The sequence below is a fragment of the Abrus precatorius genome, unplaced genomic scaffold (assembly GCF_003935025.1).
Source record: "Abrus precatorius isolate BTA unplaced genomic scaffold, Abrus_2018 Scaffold5, whole genome shotgun sequence".
Classification (NCBI taxonomy): domain Eukaryota; kingdom Viridiplantae; phylum Streptophyta; class Magnoliopsida; order Fabales; family Fabaceae; genus Abrus; species Abrus precatorius.
This window is the reverse complement of record NW_020874395.1, coordinates 10,818,646-10,836,990: the sequence shown is the minus strand read 5'-3', so window position 1 is coordinate 10,836,990 and position 18,345 is coordinate 10,818,646. Positions and strand designations below refer to the sequence as shown.

Genomic DNA, 18,345 nt, shown 5'->3' with positions numbered 1-18,345 from the left:
TCTACATACAGTTTTCCATTTCACCCAGGGGATTTTAGATCCATCCTTAACACCCTTCCATAAAAAATTCCGTTGAATAGTGACAATTTCCTTTATTACCGACTTTGGCACCTTAAAAAAGGATAACGAGTGCAATGGCATAGAATTAAGAACGGCATTAATCAAAGTCACCCTACCTCCAATCGATAAATACCTATGTTTCCATGACGCTAACCGCTTTTTAAGAGCCTCTAACACACCCTTCCATGCACTAGGCTTTCTCGGGTTAACACTTAATTGTAACCCGAGATACTTTAATGGGAAACTACCAATCTTACAATGTAGGAACTCCGCAGCCAAGTTTTCAAAGTCATCACCAGTATTAATCCCCAATACAAAAGATTTATGGAAGTTAATTTTCATACCTGACATTAATTCAAAGCTACGCAATACTGCTTTCAAAGTCCACAAATTCTGCACCGAAGCCTCTCCCATAATCAATGTGTCATCCGCAAACTGCAGCAAAGAAATATCTGGTCCCCCTTCCCCAATCGTAACACCAGAGAACAACCCACTAGTCACTGCCTTCCGCATAAGAACTCCTAACCCTTCCGCTGCCACAAGAAAAAGAAAAGGGGCAAGAGGATCCCCCTGTTTTAGGCCCCGCTCAATATGAACCTCCAATGTAGGACAACCATTAATCAAAGCTAATAGGCTTCCCTCACACACACAAGCTTCCATCCAACTGACCCATTTGTCAGAAAATCCAAAGCTACGTAACATAAACAAAAGATATCCCCACTCTATCGAATCATACGCCTTCTTATAATCAAGCTTTAACACAAAACACCTCTTATTATACCTCCGCACATAATCAACTGCTTCATTAGCCACAAGTACACTATCTAACATGTTCCTTCCCGGGATAAAGGCTTATTGTTCTTCTGAAATTATTGAATCCAAAACTCCTTTCAACCTATTTGCCAAAAGCTTGGAAACAATCTTATAAAGACAGCCTAATAATGAGATAGGCCGAAAATCAGATATCTGTTGTGGGCAAGACACTTTTGGCACAAGTGCTACAAAATAAGATAACAAAGACTTAGGTAGCTTCCCATTTCTACAAAATTCAGTAAGCATACCCATCACTTCTTCCTTGATCACTCCCCAAAACCTCTTAAGGAACACAAAATTGAAACCATCAGGCCCCGGACTTTTATCACCCTCACACTCCAAAATCATCTTTCTCACTTCTTCCTCCGAAAAAGCATTAACAAGCTCCTCATTCTGTAGAACAGAGACTCTTGGTAAATTATTAATATCAATAGTAGGTCGAAGCCAACTTCTACTACTAAAATGAGCCGCAAAATAGGACACCACACCTGTTTTAATCTCATTAACCTCTTTGACACATCTCTCTCCAATTTGGAGCGCATGAATATTATTTCGTCGCCGCCTCCCATTAACACATAAATGAAAGAACTTTGTATTTAAATCACCCTCTTTCCCACATCTCACCCTAGCTTTTTGGGCTATGAGACTCTCTCTATTCTTCCTAGCCTTCCAAATATCACCCACCAACATTTGTTGACGCTTTTTCTCCACATCGGAAAGTTCTATCACAGAATTTTTATCATCAATCAAGCTCAACTCAGTTGTCAAATCAGAGATCACCTTATCAACATTTCCAAATACCTCAATATTCCATTTTTTCAATGCAATCTTAACATTCCTTAACCTCTGGCTAGCTCTCTGAGCAGCCCATGGGAGGGTAATATCTCTTTTCCACGCTTCCTCCACCACCTCCACAACTTCTTTATGAGTCAGCCAACAATTATTAAATCGAAACGGCTTCGGACCCCAGTTAACCACTTTGTGCTTAAGAATAATGGGACAATGATCAGACACATCTCTGCTCAAAACCTGAATAAAACCATCTCCCCAGTAATCAAGCCAGGAACTAGAAACAAGGACTCTATCCAGCCTGCTCATCATAGAAGCATCCCTTTTTATCCATGTAAATTTTTTACCCACAAGTGGAAGATCCACAAGTTCCATTTCCTGAATGAAAGAATTGAAGCCCTCCATTTCAGAGATCCTGACAACCCTTCCTCTCTGTCACTTGTCTCACAGCATTGAAGTCACCCAGTATACACCACATAAATTTGCCAAGACCCCTTCTTGTCATAAGCAAATCTTCCCATAACTTTCTCTTCTCACTTAGTCTACACGATGCATAGACATTCACCACAACACATAGGTTTTCAGTAGCCAATACCTGCAAGCAAACACCCAAAAATCCAGTACCAGAAAAGGAGAAAAATATTTTACATTTGGAAGTATCCCAAAGTGAAAGCATACCCCCACTTCTGCCAATGGAAGGCAAGGCACACCAATCAAAATTCACAGAACCCCACAAACGCGTGCATAAATTACTATTACATATTTCAAGTTTTGTTTCCTAAATCGCCAAGAACTCCAGACCTTCAGAGCGAACAATCTCACACACCTTCTTTTGCTTTACCGCACTCCCCAGCCCTCTACAATTAAATGAGCCAATCTTCATTTAGTATCAAAGCGAACCCCATATTCTTTCACAATCGTTCTATCACGTACCTCCATCTCAATCAATTTCTCTCGAACCTGCTCATCATTCCCATGTACAACCAAACCAACCTTCTTGCCAATGTCTAGTAACTTCGATGCCATTACCTCATCATCACAATCTGTAGCAACCATTCGCTCCGCCACCTCCACTGAAGAATTGGAAGGATGCGAGTTGTCGGAGCTCTTGGAAGCATTAGCTAAGATTTCATCAGTTAGCGATACCTGTCCTCTAGGTTGCGATGGCATTGACGCTTCTTTATTATGATTCTTAGGGTTTTTTCAAAAAGGTTCTATGAAAACTGCTCTCTTATGTCTTTTCCCTCCTTCATTACCTCAACTACCTTTCACAGAGCGTGCCTTCCTAAGGGATTCACGCACATTGACCCTTTCTTTCTCCTTTTTGGATTGAACAGGATTGACTTGTGTTGTCCCAATTGTCTTCATATCCCGTGTTTCTGGATTTTTCCAAATCAATGCATCTAATCCAAACGGGTCTGACAAATTTAATCCATCTCTTACTATTTGGACTCCCCTCTCCACATTTTCAGAAGGCTCATTTACAGCATCACAGATAGCCACCGTCGGACCCATAGCATCCACACCACTAGCCCCCAAACCCTCATCCACCAAACACCCTTTTGCTGACACTTCACCCCTAATCACAGAATCAACCACATAACCCTTACTTCTGATATCACCTTCCAGCACACCCTCCTCCTCACTAGAATAGTTATCCAACGCTTCCAATTCCATTGAACCAACCTCAGAAGAGTCATTGCCGTCCTCAGAAGAGTTAACCACACCTTCCTCTGTTGCGGCTAATACGTCATAGGCATGCTCTTCAAGCATGACTATTGAGTAAAAACGGTCAGTAATTTTCACTGTAATGTTTTGCTTGATAAGCTCAGCAATGGTAGTACCTAATTGTATCCTCCCATAATCCAATTGTCGTCTTTCTGCCGTGACTTGGTCTATCTGGATAAAATCACCAAGCGAAGAAACTAACTTACAGAAGAATAATTCACCCCAAGCATGCAAAGGGACCCCATAACAATGTATCCAAGTCACCCTCCGCACAGCTACCATACTTGGTTGCCACTCTAGTAGATCATAGAACCATTTCTCCCACCACAATTTGTTGAGCGATACTGTATCCGCTAAATCTACCCCCGCATCAGATTCTACCAATACCATATCATCTCCCATGGTCATGAGATTAATATCCAACATACCTTCTCGCAGAAGAGCCCCGCGCATATTTTTTAAATCCTGTTTTCTGTGAAGGCATCCAACCATAGCACCTCTACACTCCTCAATTCGCCCTTCATCCACCTCAAACTCAAGGTGAGCCCAAGGTTTCTTCTTTTCCACCCACTTCTGCCCTATGTGTGTGTCAACTAGACGGGGTGCTTTAAGCTTTTCCGCATACGTGTTTCCTGACGTCTTTGTAGCTCCTATGACAAAGGAGTGTCTCGTTTCACTGTCCTTCGCAGACACCTTTGTTCCCACAGTTTTTTCCCTTGCATGCCTCGTCAAATTGATAGACAAGCGCATTCTGACAATGACAATAGATCTAAGTTTAGCCTCCAAACTCTTGGCTTCCGCCACATCCACAAAACGGACAAAACCAAAGCGACGTCCTCGTTTATCACTCTTTTGAGGTATGAAAACATCAACCACCTTTCCCCACCGTTGAAATATTCGCCACAAGGCTGATACACCAGTAACAAGTGAAAAATTTGTAAAAAAGTACGATGTGAAATTGAGTAAAACTTTCCCAAGATGTCCACCAAATTTACTCCTTCCTCTAGACCTCCGTTCCACCATTGTATTCTCCTTGGATGAAGCACTTGTAGAAGCCTTCACCGAAAAAATATTCGTAGGCAACCACTACCTACAAACCTCTCCCCAAGTTTCTTATTCTTCGTTGACTTTATCGATTAGAAAATCGCTTCTCCTCAACGGAACGCTCGACGTGCTTTTACGGCCTCGGGATTTAACTTTCTTCTCGTTATTGTCGCGGCACATTTGATAGCCACGTGCGAGGGACGTGATCTTTGACGGTGGCGGTGGAGAAGGCGCGTTTGAATACCCTAGCTTTGACGGTGGCGGTGGAGCTTCGCAAATACCCGGGAGCGCAATGAGCAACGGGACTTGAACAAAAGTATATCAGGAAAACAGAGCGCAGGTTGAACTCGAACAACGGAACACAATGCACACGAATTGACTATGAATCGCGAGCAGAACAGAAATCGCAAATCAAAGCTCAGAATGTATTTGGAGAAGCATTGATTTAGGGGCGTCGCTTAGAGAGAGCGGGAGGCAGAGTGCGTTCGGCTCCGCTTTACAAAAGAGCATATTATAGGCTAAATAAATCCTAATATCAAGATGGACGACAAAAAAAAGCTCAATCCAATAACATATAGATGAAAAAAATTTCTAAATAGCTAAATATTTCCAAATTAAAATCGTAACTATAAAATCAAATTTAAATTAAAACCTTAATTACAAAAATAAATTCTTAATTAACTAAACAAATAAATAACACAATCTGCCTCACTGTGTAATATAACTTAAGAAATTTGTATTCCATTGTAAATGAATAACAATGGTGTCAGATTACAAGAATAAACTATTTCAGTAGCACTAAGAACTAAATTATAAAATTTTGTTTATATTATTAGTAATTGTTACAGAAATAATTTAAAAAAAGTCAGCAGTTAATCTATTATAGTTATATCATGCTTTCCTGCAAATTGTTTACTTAAGTATTTTAATATGAAACAATTGTTCAAATTTTGTATTAAAATTAATTTTGTGCTCATGTACATGCCTATTCAAAATGAAAGATTAGACCCTCTTCAATTTTACGTGATAAAAAGGTTATTATTTTAAATCGCATAATTCTGTACTAAATTGATAATTTGTTGTCGCGACAAATTTTTATTAATTTAGTACAAGAATTTTAAATAGTGAGAGTTAAAAATATATTTAAAAATTCACACGGTTTAAGAATTTTGGTCAAGAGAATGTTTAAATCAATAATAAAATCAGTTAAAGGAAGAGGAGTAAGATAGAAGGTTTAATCCGCAGAAGCAAGAATCACTTAAATAACATTGTATGGAATGCATTGTGTGATCATGAATTCTTCTGTACTTAACCTTGTCTGTCTTGCCTTGTTGACGTTTCCTATAGTAATTTGCAAGGCATCGAGAGATGTAGTCTGCATACCAAGTGAGATTGAAACACTTGTGAAGTTGAAAGATCATCTCATTGATCCTTCCAACAGGCTCTCTTCTTGGAATGCAACTGCTAATACCAATTGCTGTGAGTGGTTAGGAGTTGTGTGCAGTAATATAACTGCCCATGTTGTTGAGCTTCACCTTGGTACTTCACCTCCCTCTGATGAGTACGACGATGTCGGATATGATGCTTTTGTGAAGTCGAGGTTTGGTGGAGAGATAAATCCATGTTTGGTTGATTTGAAGCATTTGAATTACTTGGATTTGAGCGGCAATGACTTCGGAGGTATGCAAATTCCTTCTTTCATTGGGGCAATCACCTCCTTAACTTACCTCAACCTCTCTCATGCCGGATTCAGTGGGAAGATTCCTCCTCAATTTGGGAACCTCACAAATTTGGTACATCTTGGCCTTGCAAATTATTACAGTGAAACTCTCTTTGCTGAAAATCTTGATTGGTTATCGGGTCATTCCAATCTTCAGTATGTTGATTTGGAAGGTGCAAACCTATCCAAATCATTTGATTGGCTGCAAACCCTGAGTGCTCTTCCTTTTTTGACGGACCTACACTTGTCATATTGTACTCTGCATCCTTATGATCAACCATCCTCACTCAACTTTTCATCTCTTCTCACTCTCGACCTTTCCCTTACTTCTTCTTCTGTTGTCCCAAAGTGGATATTTGGACTGACGAGACTTGTTTCTCTTCAATTAAGTGGTAATTACTTCGAAGGTCCAATTCCTGATGGCCTTCAAAACTTCACACTCCTTGAAAATCTTGACTTGTATTACAATTCATTCTCATCTTTACCTGATTGGATATATAGTTTTCGTCATCTCAAGTTCTTAAACCTTGCATATAACAACTTGTGTGGAAATATTTCTGATGCCTTGGGAAATTTGACTTCTCTGGTTGCACTTGATTTCTCTGGAAATCAGATTGAAGGAAGATTTCCAACTTCTTTGGGTAATCTCTGCAACATAAAGGAAGTTGGTTTCTCACGTCTCAAGCTCAACCAACGAGTTAGTGAAATATTGGAAATTCTGGCCCCTTGTATTTCCCATGGACTCACAAGTCTTCAAGTTGACAGTTCTCACCTGTCAGGCAATCTCACAGATCAAATTGGGATGTTTAAAAATATTGAGACGTTGGACTTTTCCAACAACTCAATTCATGGTGCACTCCCTCCATCATTTGGAAAACTCTCGTCATTAAGGGTTCTTGATCTGACCAACAATCTATTCAATGGAAATCCATTTGAAAGTCTTGGATGGATCTCTAAATTGTCATATCTTTCTATTGGCGACAATCGTTTTCAAAAAGTTGTGAAGGAAGATGATATTGCAAATCTTACGAACTTAAAGATATTTTATGCGAGAGGGAACTTCTCTTTAGAAGTGACTCCTAATTGGAGTCCTAGATTTCAAGTTACTAGATTGACATTGAGCTCATGGAACTTAGGTCCCAAATTTCCGTCGTGGATTCAGTCACAAAAATATCTTAATGCTTTGAGAATCTCTAACACAGGGATTTCAGATTCTATTCCCACTTGGTTTTGGGAAACATTTTCTCAGGCGTTTGATATGGACCTCTCTCATAATAGCATCCATGGTGAGCTTCCAAATACATTGGATCTAAGCTCAAATCGCTCACGTGGCCAACTGCCTCAACTTTTTGATACAATGATTCGCTTAGACCTATCACACAACTTGTTCTCCGGATCCATGACTGGATTCCTTTGCCAAAATCATGACAAGCCAAAGAAATTAGGATTTCTCAACCTTGCATCAAATAATTTATCAAGGGAAATTCCTGATTGTTGGCTAATGTGGCCATATCTTGTGGATGTAAATTTAGAAAGCAACAATTTTATTGGGAACTTGCCCCCATCCATGGGTTCGTTAGTTTGGTTAGAGTCTTTGCAACTCCGTAACAACACACTTTCTGGAAAATTTCCCCAGATTTTAAAGACCACTAGTGAGTTAATATTGTTGGACCTTGGGGAAAATAATTTTTCAGGAAACATTCCAGCATGGATAGGAGAAAGACTTAAAGATTTGAAATTTCTTCGGCTTCGATCAAACAAATTTTTGAGTCACATTCCCAATCAAATATGTGCTTTGAAATCTCTTCAGGTTTTGGACCTTGCAAACAACAGTTTAGCGGGCAATATCCCAAATTGTTTCAATCACTTGAATGCCATGATGCTGCCAAACAGAAGTACTCATCCATTTATCTATTGTTTATCAGTAAACAGTTCTGAAATGAGTGTTGTGAGCATGCTTCTGTGGCTGAAAGGAAGGGGAGATGAGTATCGAAACATTCTTGGTTTGGTAACAAGCATTGATCTCTCAGATAACAAATTAATAGGAGAAATGCCTAGAGAAATCACAAATCTAGATGGATTGAATTTTTTGAACTTGTCTCACAATCAATTAACTGGTCATATTCCACAAAGCATTGGTAGCATGCGTTCATTGCAATCTATTGATTTTTCGAGGAATCAACTTTCTGGTGAAATCCCCACAACCATATCAAATTTGAGCTTTATTAGCTTGCTGAACTTGTCTTATAATCATTTGAAGGGGAAAATACCCACACGCACACAATTGCAGTCCCTTGAGGCATCCAACTTTGTTGGCAATAATCTGTGTGGAGAGCCGTTGCCCATCAACTGCAGTTCAAATGGGAAAATTCCTAATATTGATCAAAATGGCAATGAGAGTGAAGGACATGAAGTGAATTGGTTTTTAGTGAGTATGACATTTGGATTTATGGTGGGATTCTGGGCTGTGGTTGCTCCTTCATTCATGTATAAATCATGGAGCTCTGTCTATTTTTGTATTATTAATTATGTGTGGTCTAAACTAAAATCTTTTCAGTAATATGGTAATTAGTATTTTATGTTCTGCAAGTTAAAATTATCAAATAATGAAGCTATGGACTCAGTATTACGTGGCTGATCAAATTTGATACGGACTTTCCTATCTTTGTCTTGGTAAAATAAAGTTATTTGGCTTTATAGTACAATTAATATCTATGTGACTTATAACCAGAATTTAAAATCTCTATAGCAAATACTCTCTGACTCGTACAAAAAATAAGAACAGAAGTTGTTTCTTTTTCAAAAGCTGTCAATTATTTACAAAATAGCATATTATAGGCTAAATAAATCCTAATATCAAAAATAATTCAAACAAAGTCAGCAGCTAATCTATTATAGTTATATCATGTTTTCTTGCAAAATTGTTTACTTAAGTATTTTAATATGAAACAATTGTTCAAATTTTGTACTAAAATTAATTTTGCGCTCATGCACATGCCTACTCAAAATGTAAGGTTAGACCCTCTTCAATTTTTAGTGATAAGAAGGTTATTATTTTATATCGCATAATTTTGTACTTAATTAATCTATTACAAATATATCGTGTTTTCTTTCAAATTCTTTACTTAAGTATTAAAATATTAAACAATAGTTCAAATTTGTACTACAATTATATTGCGCTCATGCACATGCCTATTTATGTTGATAACTTGTTCTCGTGACAAATTTTTAATAATTTAGTACAAGAATTTTAAACAGTAAGAGAAATAAAAATATATATAAAAATTCACATGGTCTAAGAATTTTGGTCAAGAGAATGTTTAGATCAATAATAAAATCAGTTAAAGAAAGAGAGTAAGAAATTAAAAATAAAAAAGGCAAAGCTATTCTATTTAATCTTTTCGCAAAATCATTATTGCAACTCAAAAGTATTTTAATGATAATATTTTTTGTTTATAAAAATATTGTAAATAATCTAATTGTTACTATATTCTTAGATGAATCATAAATGATAGTTGGAGTAATATTGATGCTTCTCTAATAGAAATTAATGCTTACTGTATTTTGACTATTAGTGTTAATTTATGAAAACAAAAATTGTATGCACTGTATAGTTGTTACTTTTGATATTGTATCTTTTACTATTATATATAATAGTATAACAACTAAATTTGATTTTATATTTTGAAATGCTTTTTTATTTGAATGTTATGATTGGCAATAAAAATTCTACAAACTAGCTATTATATAATATGTAATTATTTAGTTTAATTATTTTATTATCGTTACTAAAAAACTTCAAAATTTAAACCAACACTTTTATTTAAATTAAATTGAAAATCAGATTTAAGAGTCACACTAACAAAAGTAAATGTTGAAGGACTATAAATGTACTATACCAAACTAATATATTAAATAATTTTTTTTAAGTTACTATGAATTATTATGTTACGTAAAAGTACTTTTTATAGTTGAAGAAAGCTTTTTTACTAAAAATGATAAGAAATTAAGAAATAATAATTTTTCAATGTAAGTATAGAACTTAATACTATTAATATATTGAATTCAATAAATTTTTGAATATATATATATATATATATATATATATATATGAATTTTTATTATGTATAATTTTGTATACATTAAAAAGTTGATATATTGAATTATTGGATTTCTTCAACTTATATTCTATAATAACATTGGTTCATTAACCTAATTAAAAAAATAAGTCTCCACTAACGTATGCCCGCACAAATCAGAGTTAATTTAATTAAGCTGATTGAATGGACAATTAATTACTTATTTTTTGAGATTATAAGAGAAATAAAATAAAATAAAATTGCATGAATGCAAAATAAACCGTCAATTAAAATTAATTTACACTATATTTGAAATAGATTTTGTTTAAAATAAGAAAAAAGCCAAAACGTGTCACAGGGAATTAAGACCAAATTGAAGATTTTTCACTGAACAGTAAATACACGTTAATTTGGGTCAATGAAATAACAACACACACCATTTATGGATGTCAAATCAAGAGCCAAGCTCATGAATGAATTTTCTACATTGGAATTTGCAATGAAAATACCTGCCTAAAAGACACGTATAAAATTGGTTTAAATACAGACAACACAAGTTTATAGCGTGATATATGTCATTATCTCATAAGTGTCAGTCCTTAATAAAAAACATCATTTTCGATTTTAGACTACTTTCATGTCACGTGCTTTGTTTATTCTAGACAGAAAATTTGATTCAATGCAGTTCTTTTTAAAAATTACCTCAAAAAGGCCAAAAGGCCGTTAATGGATCTGTAACATCACCTAACTTGTAAAATGGTTAGGTTTGTAACTGAGTCATTGGTCAACACTAGTGTTTACGTTGAAATTTCAGCTAATGTTAAACAGAGTGTTGGAAACGGGCATTCACTGTACAATTACATCATTCTTCGCACGTCGTTTCATTTATTCAATCTCACAATAACTTTGCAATTTCTGTAGTAACCCAATTCAATTCAACATTTTTTAATGTTCGATCAACGGTTTAGATTAATTTTCTTGATTTTCAAAGAATTAAAGTTTTTTTTTTATTCTTGATAACTGAGTCACGAAAATAAAATATATGAGGAGTTTTATAATATTTTGTTTAATTTTAAAAGAAATGAAATTAAATGATTTGGAACTAAACATTGTTAATTATTGCTTGTAAAGAAGATTGATACAATTATTATTTAGATTATAGGGCTGGAAACTGCATGCATATATGTATTAATCATTATTAACTATTGTCAAATTATAAATATAATGGGCAAGATGGATAACTTTGGTGAATTATATAACATTCTCATTTTTTATTTAAAAGTAAATAAATTTTTAGAGCGAAAGTAGAAAATAGAAGAATTTTATTCTATTTTAATATTTAAAGAATTGGATAAAAACAAAACTTATATTTCTTTCATAAAAATTTTACTCAATTCAAAAGTATTTAAAATTTTCAAAGGTATAATTTTGAGACTTTAAAATGATAAATAAAACTTATATTTACATCTAACAAATTATTTGATTCACAATACATATATATAATTTGAAGATATAATCAATAACACCTCAAAAATATTAATTACAACAAGAATTTATCAAAGTATTTTAGAATTCTAAAATTGGCATTTGAAAAATATTTCCAGAGCTTGTCAACTTAACATGTAAATAGGGTAAAATACTATAATTTCTCAATTTATTCTAATCCTTACAGAGCAGTCTTCATTCAATATCACTGAACTATGATCATATAACAGATCGATCACCTTCATCCCCTCCTCATTCGTCTTCCTAAAAATAGTTAGTAAGGGTGAGTATTTTCCGTTCCACTAAATTTCTTATTTGTCATAAGAAATATAAATATAAATATAATACTAAAAATATTATCTAATATATGTGTATTTGATTAACAATAATACTCAATATAAGTCATTTTCACAATGGAGCACATATATGACAATCAATCAATCATCTATGCAATTATTTATGGCATGTATTTTTATACTAATCTGTATATCATGATATATGTATTATACCACATCAACCAATATGCCACAATACATGTGTCCTAATCACACCTGTCAATATATTACAACATATATATCACAACAACATTAATCAATATGTTACAATGCATATATTATAATCATACAATTTTTAAACTACTTCATATTCATCACACTTTCACATTTATTACACTTTCATATTCATTGCCCCTTGGATCTCTTGATGACTTCATAGCATAGAAAGCTGTTGGTTAGCCGTAGCAACACAGTCACAGATACACACGTGTGCCGACCCAGCCTGTTTTAGCAAAAGTATGGTCAGGGGTTTAGGTTAGGAAGTGAGTTCGACCTTTAGTGTCTTTTCTCTCTATTTCATTAGTTTTTACGCAATCATAGAAAAGCACCCATCACCCTTAAAATGTGAGTCTTGATCATATAACTTAATACATTACAATACATATATTATGAGTACACTTTTCGATGTACCACAATACCTGCATCATAATAACATCCATCAATCTATTTGACTCATGTACTGTAATCACATCTCTCATAATTCCTTCATCATGTCATATCATTTACTTTTATACATTAAAATTTTTCTTTATTTGAGAACAATATAACACTTGTCATCAATAACATAATTTCACCAATTTCAACATACACCAGTCATCACAAACATTCATATTTATAGTATCATATCCATCTAACACAGAAGGTCTTCAAACAATTTCATACCACATTAATCAATACAATGTGTCGGCGGTCAGACACCTCTAGACTCAGTCCAATTGTACAATTTCAATACAGTCATCTATCTTAAATTTTGGTAACAACCAATATTCATAGTATATCTATTATTCCAAAAATATTAAATGTGTAAATCTTCAATTACCTCTAAACAAGGGTGACTAGTACAATCATAATATTTCTTAAACTAGTTTTGTTTAGAGCTTTAGTTATAAATTATATTTAGTTGGTTCTAAATATAAGCATGGGGTTTTTGTGTCAAATTCTCTATCCTTACACATGAATTTTTAAGAAAACCTAGTATTTTCAAACCAAAATACTAAGAAGGAGTTAGGGTTTGAGATTCACTCCCTTTACATGGAAATAGGTCTCCCAGATCTGGTTTTCTTAGAGATCTGGTAGAGAATATTGTCTTAGGAGTTTAGGTTTCCTTGAGTATCACAAAGTACAAATCTTTAGATTGGATAAAATGGAGAAATAAGAATAAAATTGAGAACTAAGCTTAAAGAAACTTACTTGGATCTAAATGGTTGAGCTCTTAAACCTGAATTCAAGGGAAGATTAAAGTTTAGAGGAGGATTTCTAAGAGGAGAGGGTGAGAGGTCAAAGAGAATAGGGGAGAAATCGGGATTTTGGATTGCAATCCAAGTTTTCTAAGTTGAATGCCCTTAAATACCCCTTGACTCACGATAAACCTCCACCAGTCCTCTACTTCTCCAGCCAATATATAGGTTGCAAAAACTACCTTGTGCTCCTCATGAAAGCCCAAATGTTTATATAATATTAGATAATATCTTTGTATTATTATTAGATATGTGACACCACTGTCTCCTTACTTATAGAGTGTTTTACTTACTGATAGCCATTACTATAAAACCCGTATATATAGACAGATTTTTAAACCATTATAGACAGTTTTTAAAATTACAGATAAATTTACAGATGGACATAAATCGTCTGTAATGTACAGACGACATAGTCCGTCTGTAACTTACAGAGGAAAAAATTCGTCTGTAAATGGTTTAATGAAATGGTGCATTTTAAAGATTCATTTAGAGAAGGATATGTGACAGATTTTTAAACCATTACAGACAGTTTTTGAAATTACAGATGGACATAAACCGTCTGTAATATGCTTTCGGTAAAGAATTACAAACGAATTTCACAATTCGTCTGTAATGTATAGACGAAAAAATCCGTATGTAACCTACAGATGGAAAAATTTGTTTGTAATGTACAGATGACATAGTCTGTCTGTAACTTACAGAGGGAAAAATTCATCTATAAATGGTTTAATGAAACGGTGCATTTTAAAGATTCATTTACAGATGAATTTTTCTATCTGTAAATTCATCAAGTCCAATTACAGGCGAAAAAATCCGTCTATAAATTGCTAGATGAAAAGTCAGTCAAAAAGGGGGCAATATTTACAAACGAATTTTTCCGTTTGTAACTCCCGCTCTAAATTTTCCTCCCATTTTCAAATTACAGATAGAAAAATATGTCTGTAATTCCTATCTATATTATTTTGTGCCAAATGACGGACAAACTACAGACGACCCAAAATCTATCTATAATACAAACGGATTTTTCATAAATTTTTTTTAAAAAAATTTCACAAATCTGTCTGTAAAATCGTCTATATTATAGATGAATAATAGCCGTCTGAAAGTTGCACTTTTTTGGTAGTGAGCATTTTAAAATTTAAAAATATATGATCATTGGAGAATTTGTTTAAGACATTCTAATTTGGCATTTCAAGTGTTACTACTTGTAGTTTATTAACTAGGTTAATAAACTTTAGAAATGCTTGGTAAATACAAAATAAAAAGAGCTTATAATTTTTAAAATTTAGTTTTTCAAAAATTATATAAAGTAACTAATAGTTTTCAAAAATTAATTACTAATATTTTTATTATCTTGTTATCCTTTATATAATTAAAATTTAATGTACTAATGTTAATCTTATTATTTTTTGTTTTTTTCACATTCAAAACAGTCTCATTCATATTTTCTTTTCTCTTTTTGATAGGCTTTTCTATCACTTCTATCTAAATATATTTTATATTAGAAAAACATGTAACTATAAATATTTCATGTTTAAATATATACAAAGAAATTTTATTTTTTATGTAATTATTTAATTAATTAATTGTAAAAAAATAAAATAAGTAATAAATTTTAATATTACTTTAATATAATATTATATATTCTTTTAAGTTATTTATCATTAATAAGTTAGTTGTACACCTAATTTGTTAAATAATTTTAATTCTATAAGTTATTTATACATATATAAACTTTTACTTTCAAGTACACTAGTTTCACAGTTCTCATTTTATTTTATCAAACATTAACTTAAGTACTTTATCACATTATTTTATTTTAATGAATAATATAATTTAAAATATAAAAAGTATCAAATTTTAAATAATATACTCACAAATGTTTAAATTATATAAATTTGATGTAAATAATCATAAAAATAATGTAGATGGTTCAAAGGTTAGATACGTCAATCTTACCTTCCTTCTATAACGTGTGTTTTGTCTAATATGCTTTTCTTTCTTCCATCCACTATGGAGGGTGCCTAAAATGAAATATAAAACACCCAACATTGTCTTTAAAAAATTTAAGATATCTTGTCACTTATTATGCAACATGTTGACTCAATAATAAACATTTTACTCTGCATTTAGAATTATTGTGCACTCATATTTCATTTCTTCAGTGTCACGACCATAGGTCACAATGGGATAAGGAAAGCTTTAAAAAAAATATTTTTAAATAATAATTTTTTTTTCTAAAAATTAAGAGAGTCGTAACCAAAGTTTATTAAAAAAATTTAATAAAACTTTTAGAAGATATTAGCACGCTGCAATGTCCATTTAAATAATAGTTATCTTAGGTTAATTGTACAAATTTATCTTAATTTTAAAAATATTTATTTAACCCCTAAACATTAATTTCTACTATTTTTTAAAAAAGAATTATTTATTAAAATGTTAATTGATATCTTAAAAAAGAAAAAAGTTATTTTTGAATATTATTTTGACTTGATGAGTTGGTTATCTCACTTCTATAAATCCCTAATGCAATGGATAACTCAAAGCCACATAGTTTTATCATAAAAATTATGAATTTGATTTATTAAAATTAAATTTAGTAAAAAAAATTTAATTTTGTGATTAAAATTATTTTGATAAGATTATAACTTTTAAAATACAAGATGATACAGTTATAGACACATCTTATAATTAACAATATAGAAAGTAAGGGAAGATGATATAACTATGTTGCAAATAGTTAAAATATGTTTTTATTTATAAATAAAATATTTGAATTTAAATATGTATATTGAAAGAGAATTTAAGATAGCATAAACTATACATAAATTCTTTATAATTTATTGGATAACTAAAAGTAATGTAAATTAGACATCAATGTTGCTAAAAATTATATAGTAAAATTAACAAATAAAATTAGGTAATTAAATATTTAATTATTTAATTTATCAAAGTTAGAAATATAACTTAAAATTTTAAAATATTAAATTAATTCTATTTAATGAAAGAAATAAATATATTTAAATTGATTAATAAAAATAATTATTTAATAAAAAAATTAAAATATCATTTGATAAGTTTATATTGCATGATAGACCAACGTAATATTATTACACAAAAGTTTTAACGGTTTAAAGTTTATAAAGATAAAAATACTATACAATATTACAAATTACTTTATTAATATGATGAAAATGCTTTAATTTAAGTAGATAAATGAATTATTTATAATAGAGAATAAAAAAATATTTGTGAGGATATATTTTTAATTAATTATAAAAATAAAAATTATAAGAAGTATACTTCAATTAGTGATATGTATATAATTAATTGGAGATAAATATGATTGGATCTTAATAATTTATATTACTTAATAATTTAAATAGAAGAATATTTTAGATGATAAATTAGTAAGTTAGCAATTAAAAAAAAAACCACACTTATTGATTCTTATTCCGCATGAATATGGTTAATTTAGGAATTCAATATGTATATAGAGAAAATTGGACGAAGTATTTAGATGTGAGAAGATCTCTAATTATGTGGATATTAGTAAATGGATTGAAGAAATAGTTCCAAAACTAGACTCTGAATCGTAGTTAATGTGTATTAGTCAGGCAAATTTTAGGCCTCTATAATTAGTTTTTTTTTAAATAAAAATATTTTACTATTCAAATTCAATAAAAATTAAAATGAAAAGTTAAAAAAATTATATAAGAAGATTATTATTATTATTTTGGATTAAAAATAATATATAAATTAAAAAAATGGGAACCAAATAATTTTTAAATTGGATGATGTATATTAATATTTTTGTTTTCACTTGCTTGACTTGACCGACTCTCAACAATTGTTATCTATGAAAGACAAAATGAAAGGCCGGTCCTTCTTCAATACAATTATACTTTGTATTGTGTGATCCAATATAAATATTAGAAAGAAGATTCCTCCTCAATTTGGGAACCTCACAAATTTGCTTTTGTTAACAATATGTTTTTGAAACTGCTATCAGTTATTTTCTGTTATTTCAGTTTATTAGATTAGTATCATAATTAATAAGTCGTTTTGATATTTTAAGAATAATTTTTTTTATTATCAAATATTTTCAGTTACGTAGTTAGTTTAGGTTTTTTTGACTTATTATAAATGTATTGTTGCTATTGAATAAGAGTTAAATTCTTTCTCCATTCATTCTATTCACATTTTCTTTTCTTGACTTTATTTTACTTTTTTATCATAAAACTAACAAAGTGGTATTAGAGCTATTTTCTTACGGACATGTAAAAATGGATGCTGAATTAAATTTCTCACAAGTCGTTCCTCCCGTATTTGATGGAGAAAATTATGATCTTTGGGCTATCAAAATGGAGACTTACCTAGAGGCTTTAGATCTTTGGGAAGCCATTGAAGAGGATTATGAAGTTCTTCCGCTGCCGCATGATCCTACCATAGCTCAAATAAGAAGTTACAAGGAGAAAAAAACACGAAAGGCAAAGGCAAAAGCATGTCTTTTTGCTAGCGTTTCAACAACTGTCTTCACTGGAATCATGACTTTAAAAACAGCAAAAGAATTTGGGATTATCTTAAGAAAGAATATGCCGGGAATGAAAGAATTCGAGACATGCAGGTATTGAATTTGATGAGAGAATTTGAACTCCAAAGAATGAAAGAGTCCGAGACAATCAAAGTATACTCAGACAGACTATTTGGCATAGCCAACAAGGTAAGATTACTAGATACTGATTTTCCTGATTCTAGAATTGTTGAAAAAATTCTTGTAACAGTGCCTGAAAGATTTGAGGTTACGATCACTACCTTAGAGAATACCAAAT

General features: G+C 31.9%; 1 protein-coding gene across 1 annotated transcript; it reads left to right on the top strand.

Annotated features, from left to right (window-relative positions):
- The first annotated feature begins 5,726 nt into the window (after positions 1 to 5,726).
- LOC113866651 (receptor-like protein EIX2) lies at positions 5,727 to 8,714 on the top strand. Its single transcript, XM_027501461.1, has 2 exons — positions 5,727 to 6,818; positions 6,975 to 8,714. Exons 1-2 carry the CDS (start codon positions 5,727 to 5,729, stop codon positions 8,712 to 8,714), a joined length of 2,832 nt encoding a protein of 943 aa, XP_027357262.1.
- The last annotated feature ends 9,631 nt before the right edge of the window (positions 8,715 to 18,345 follow it).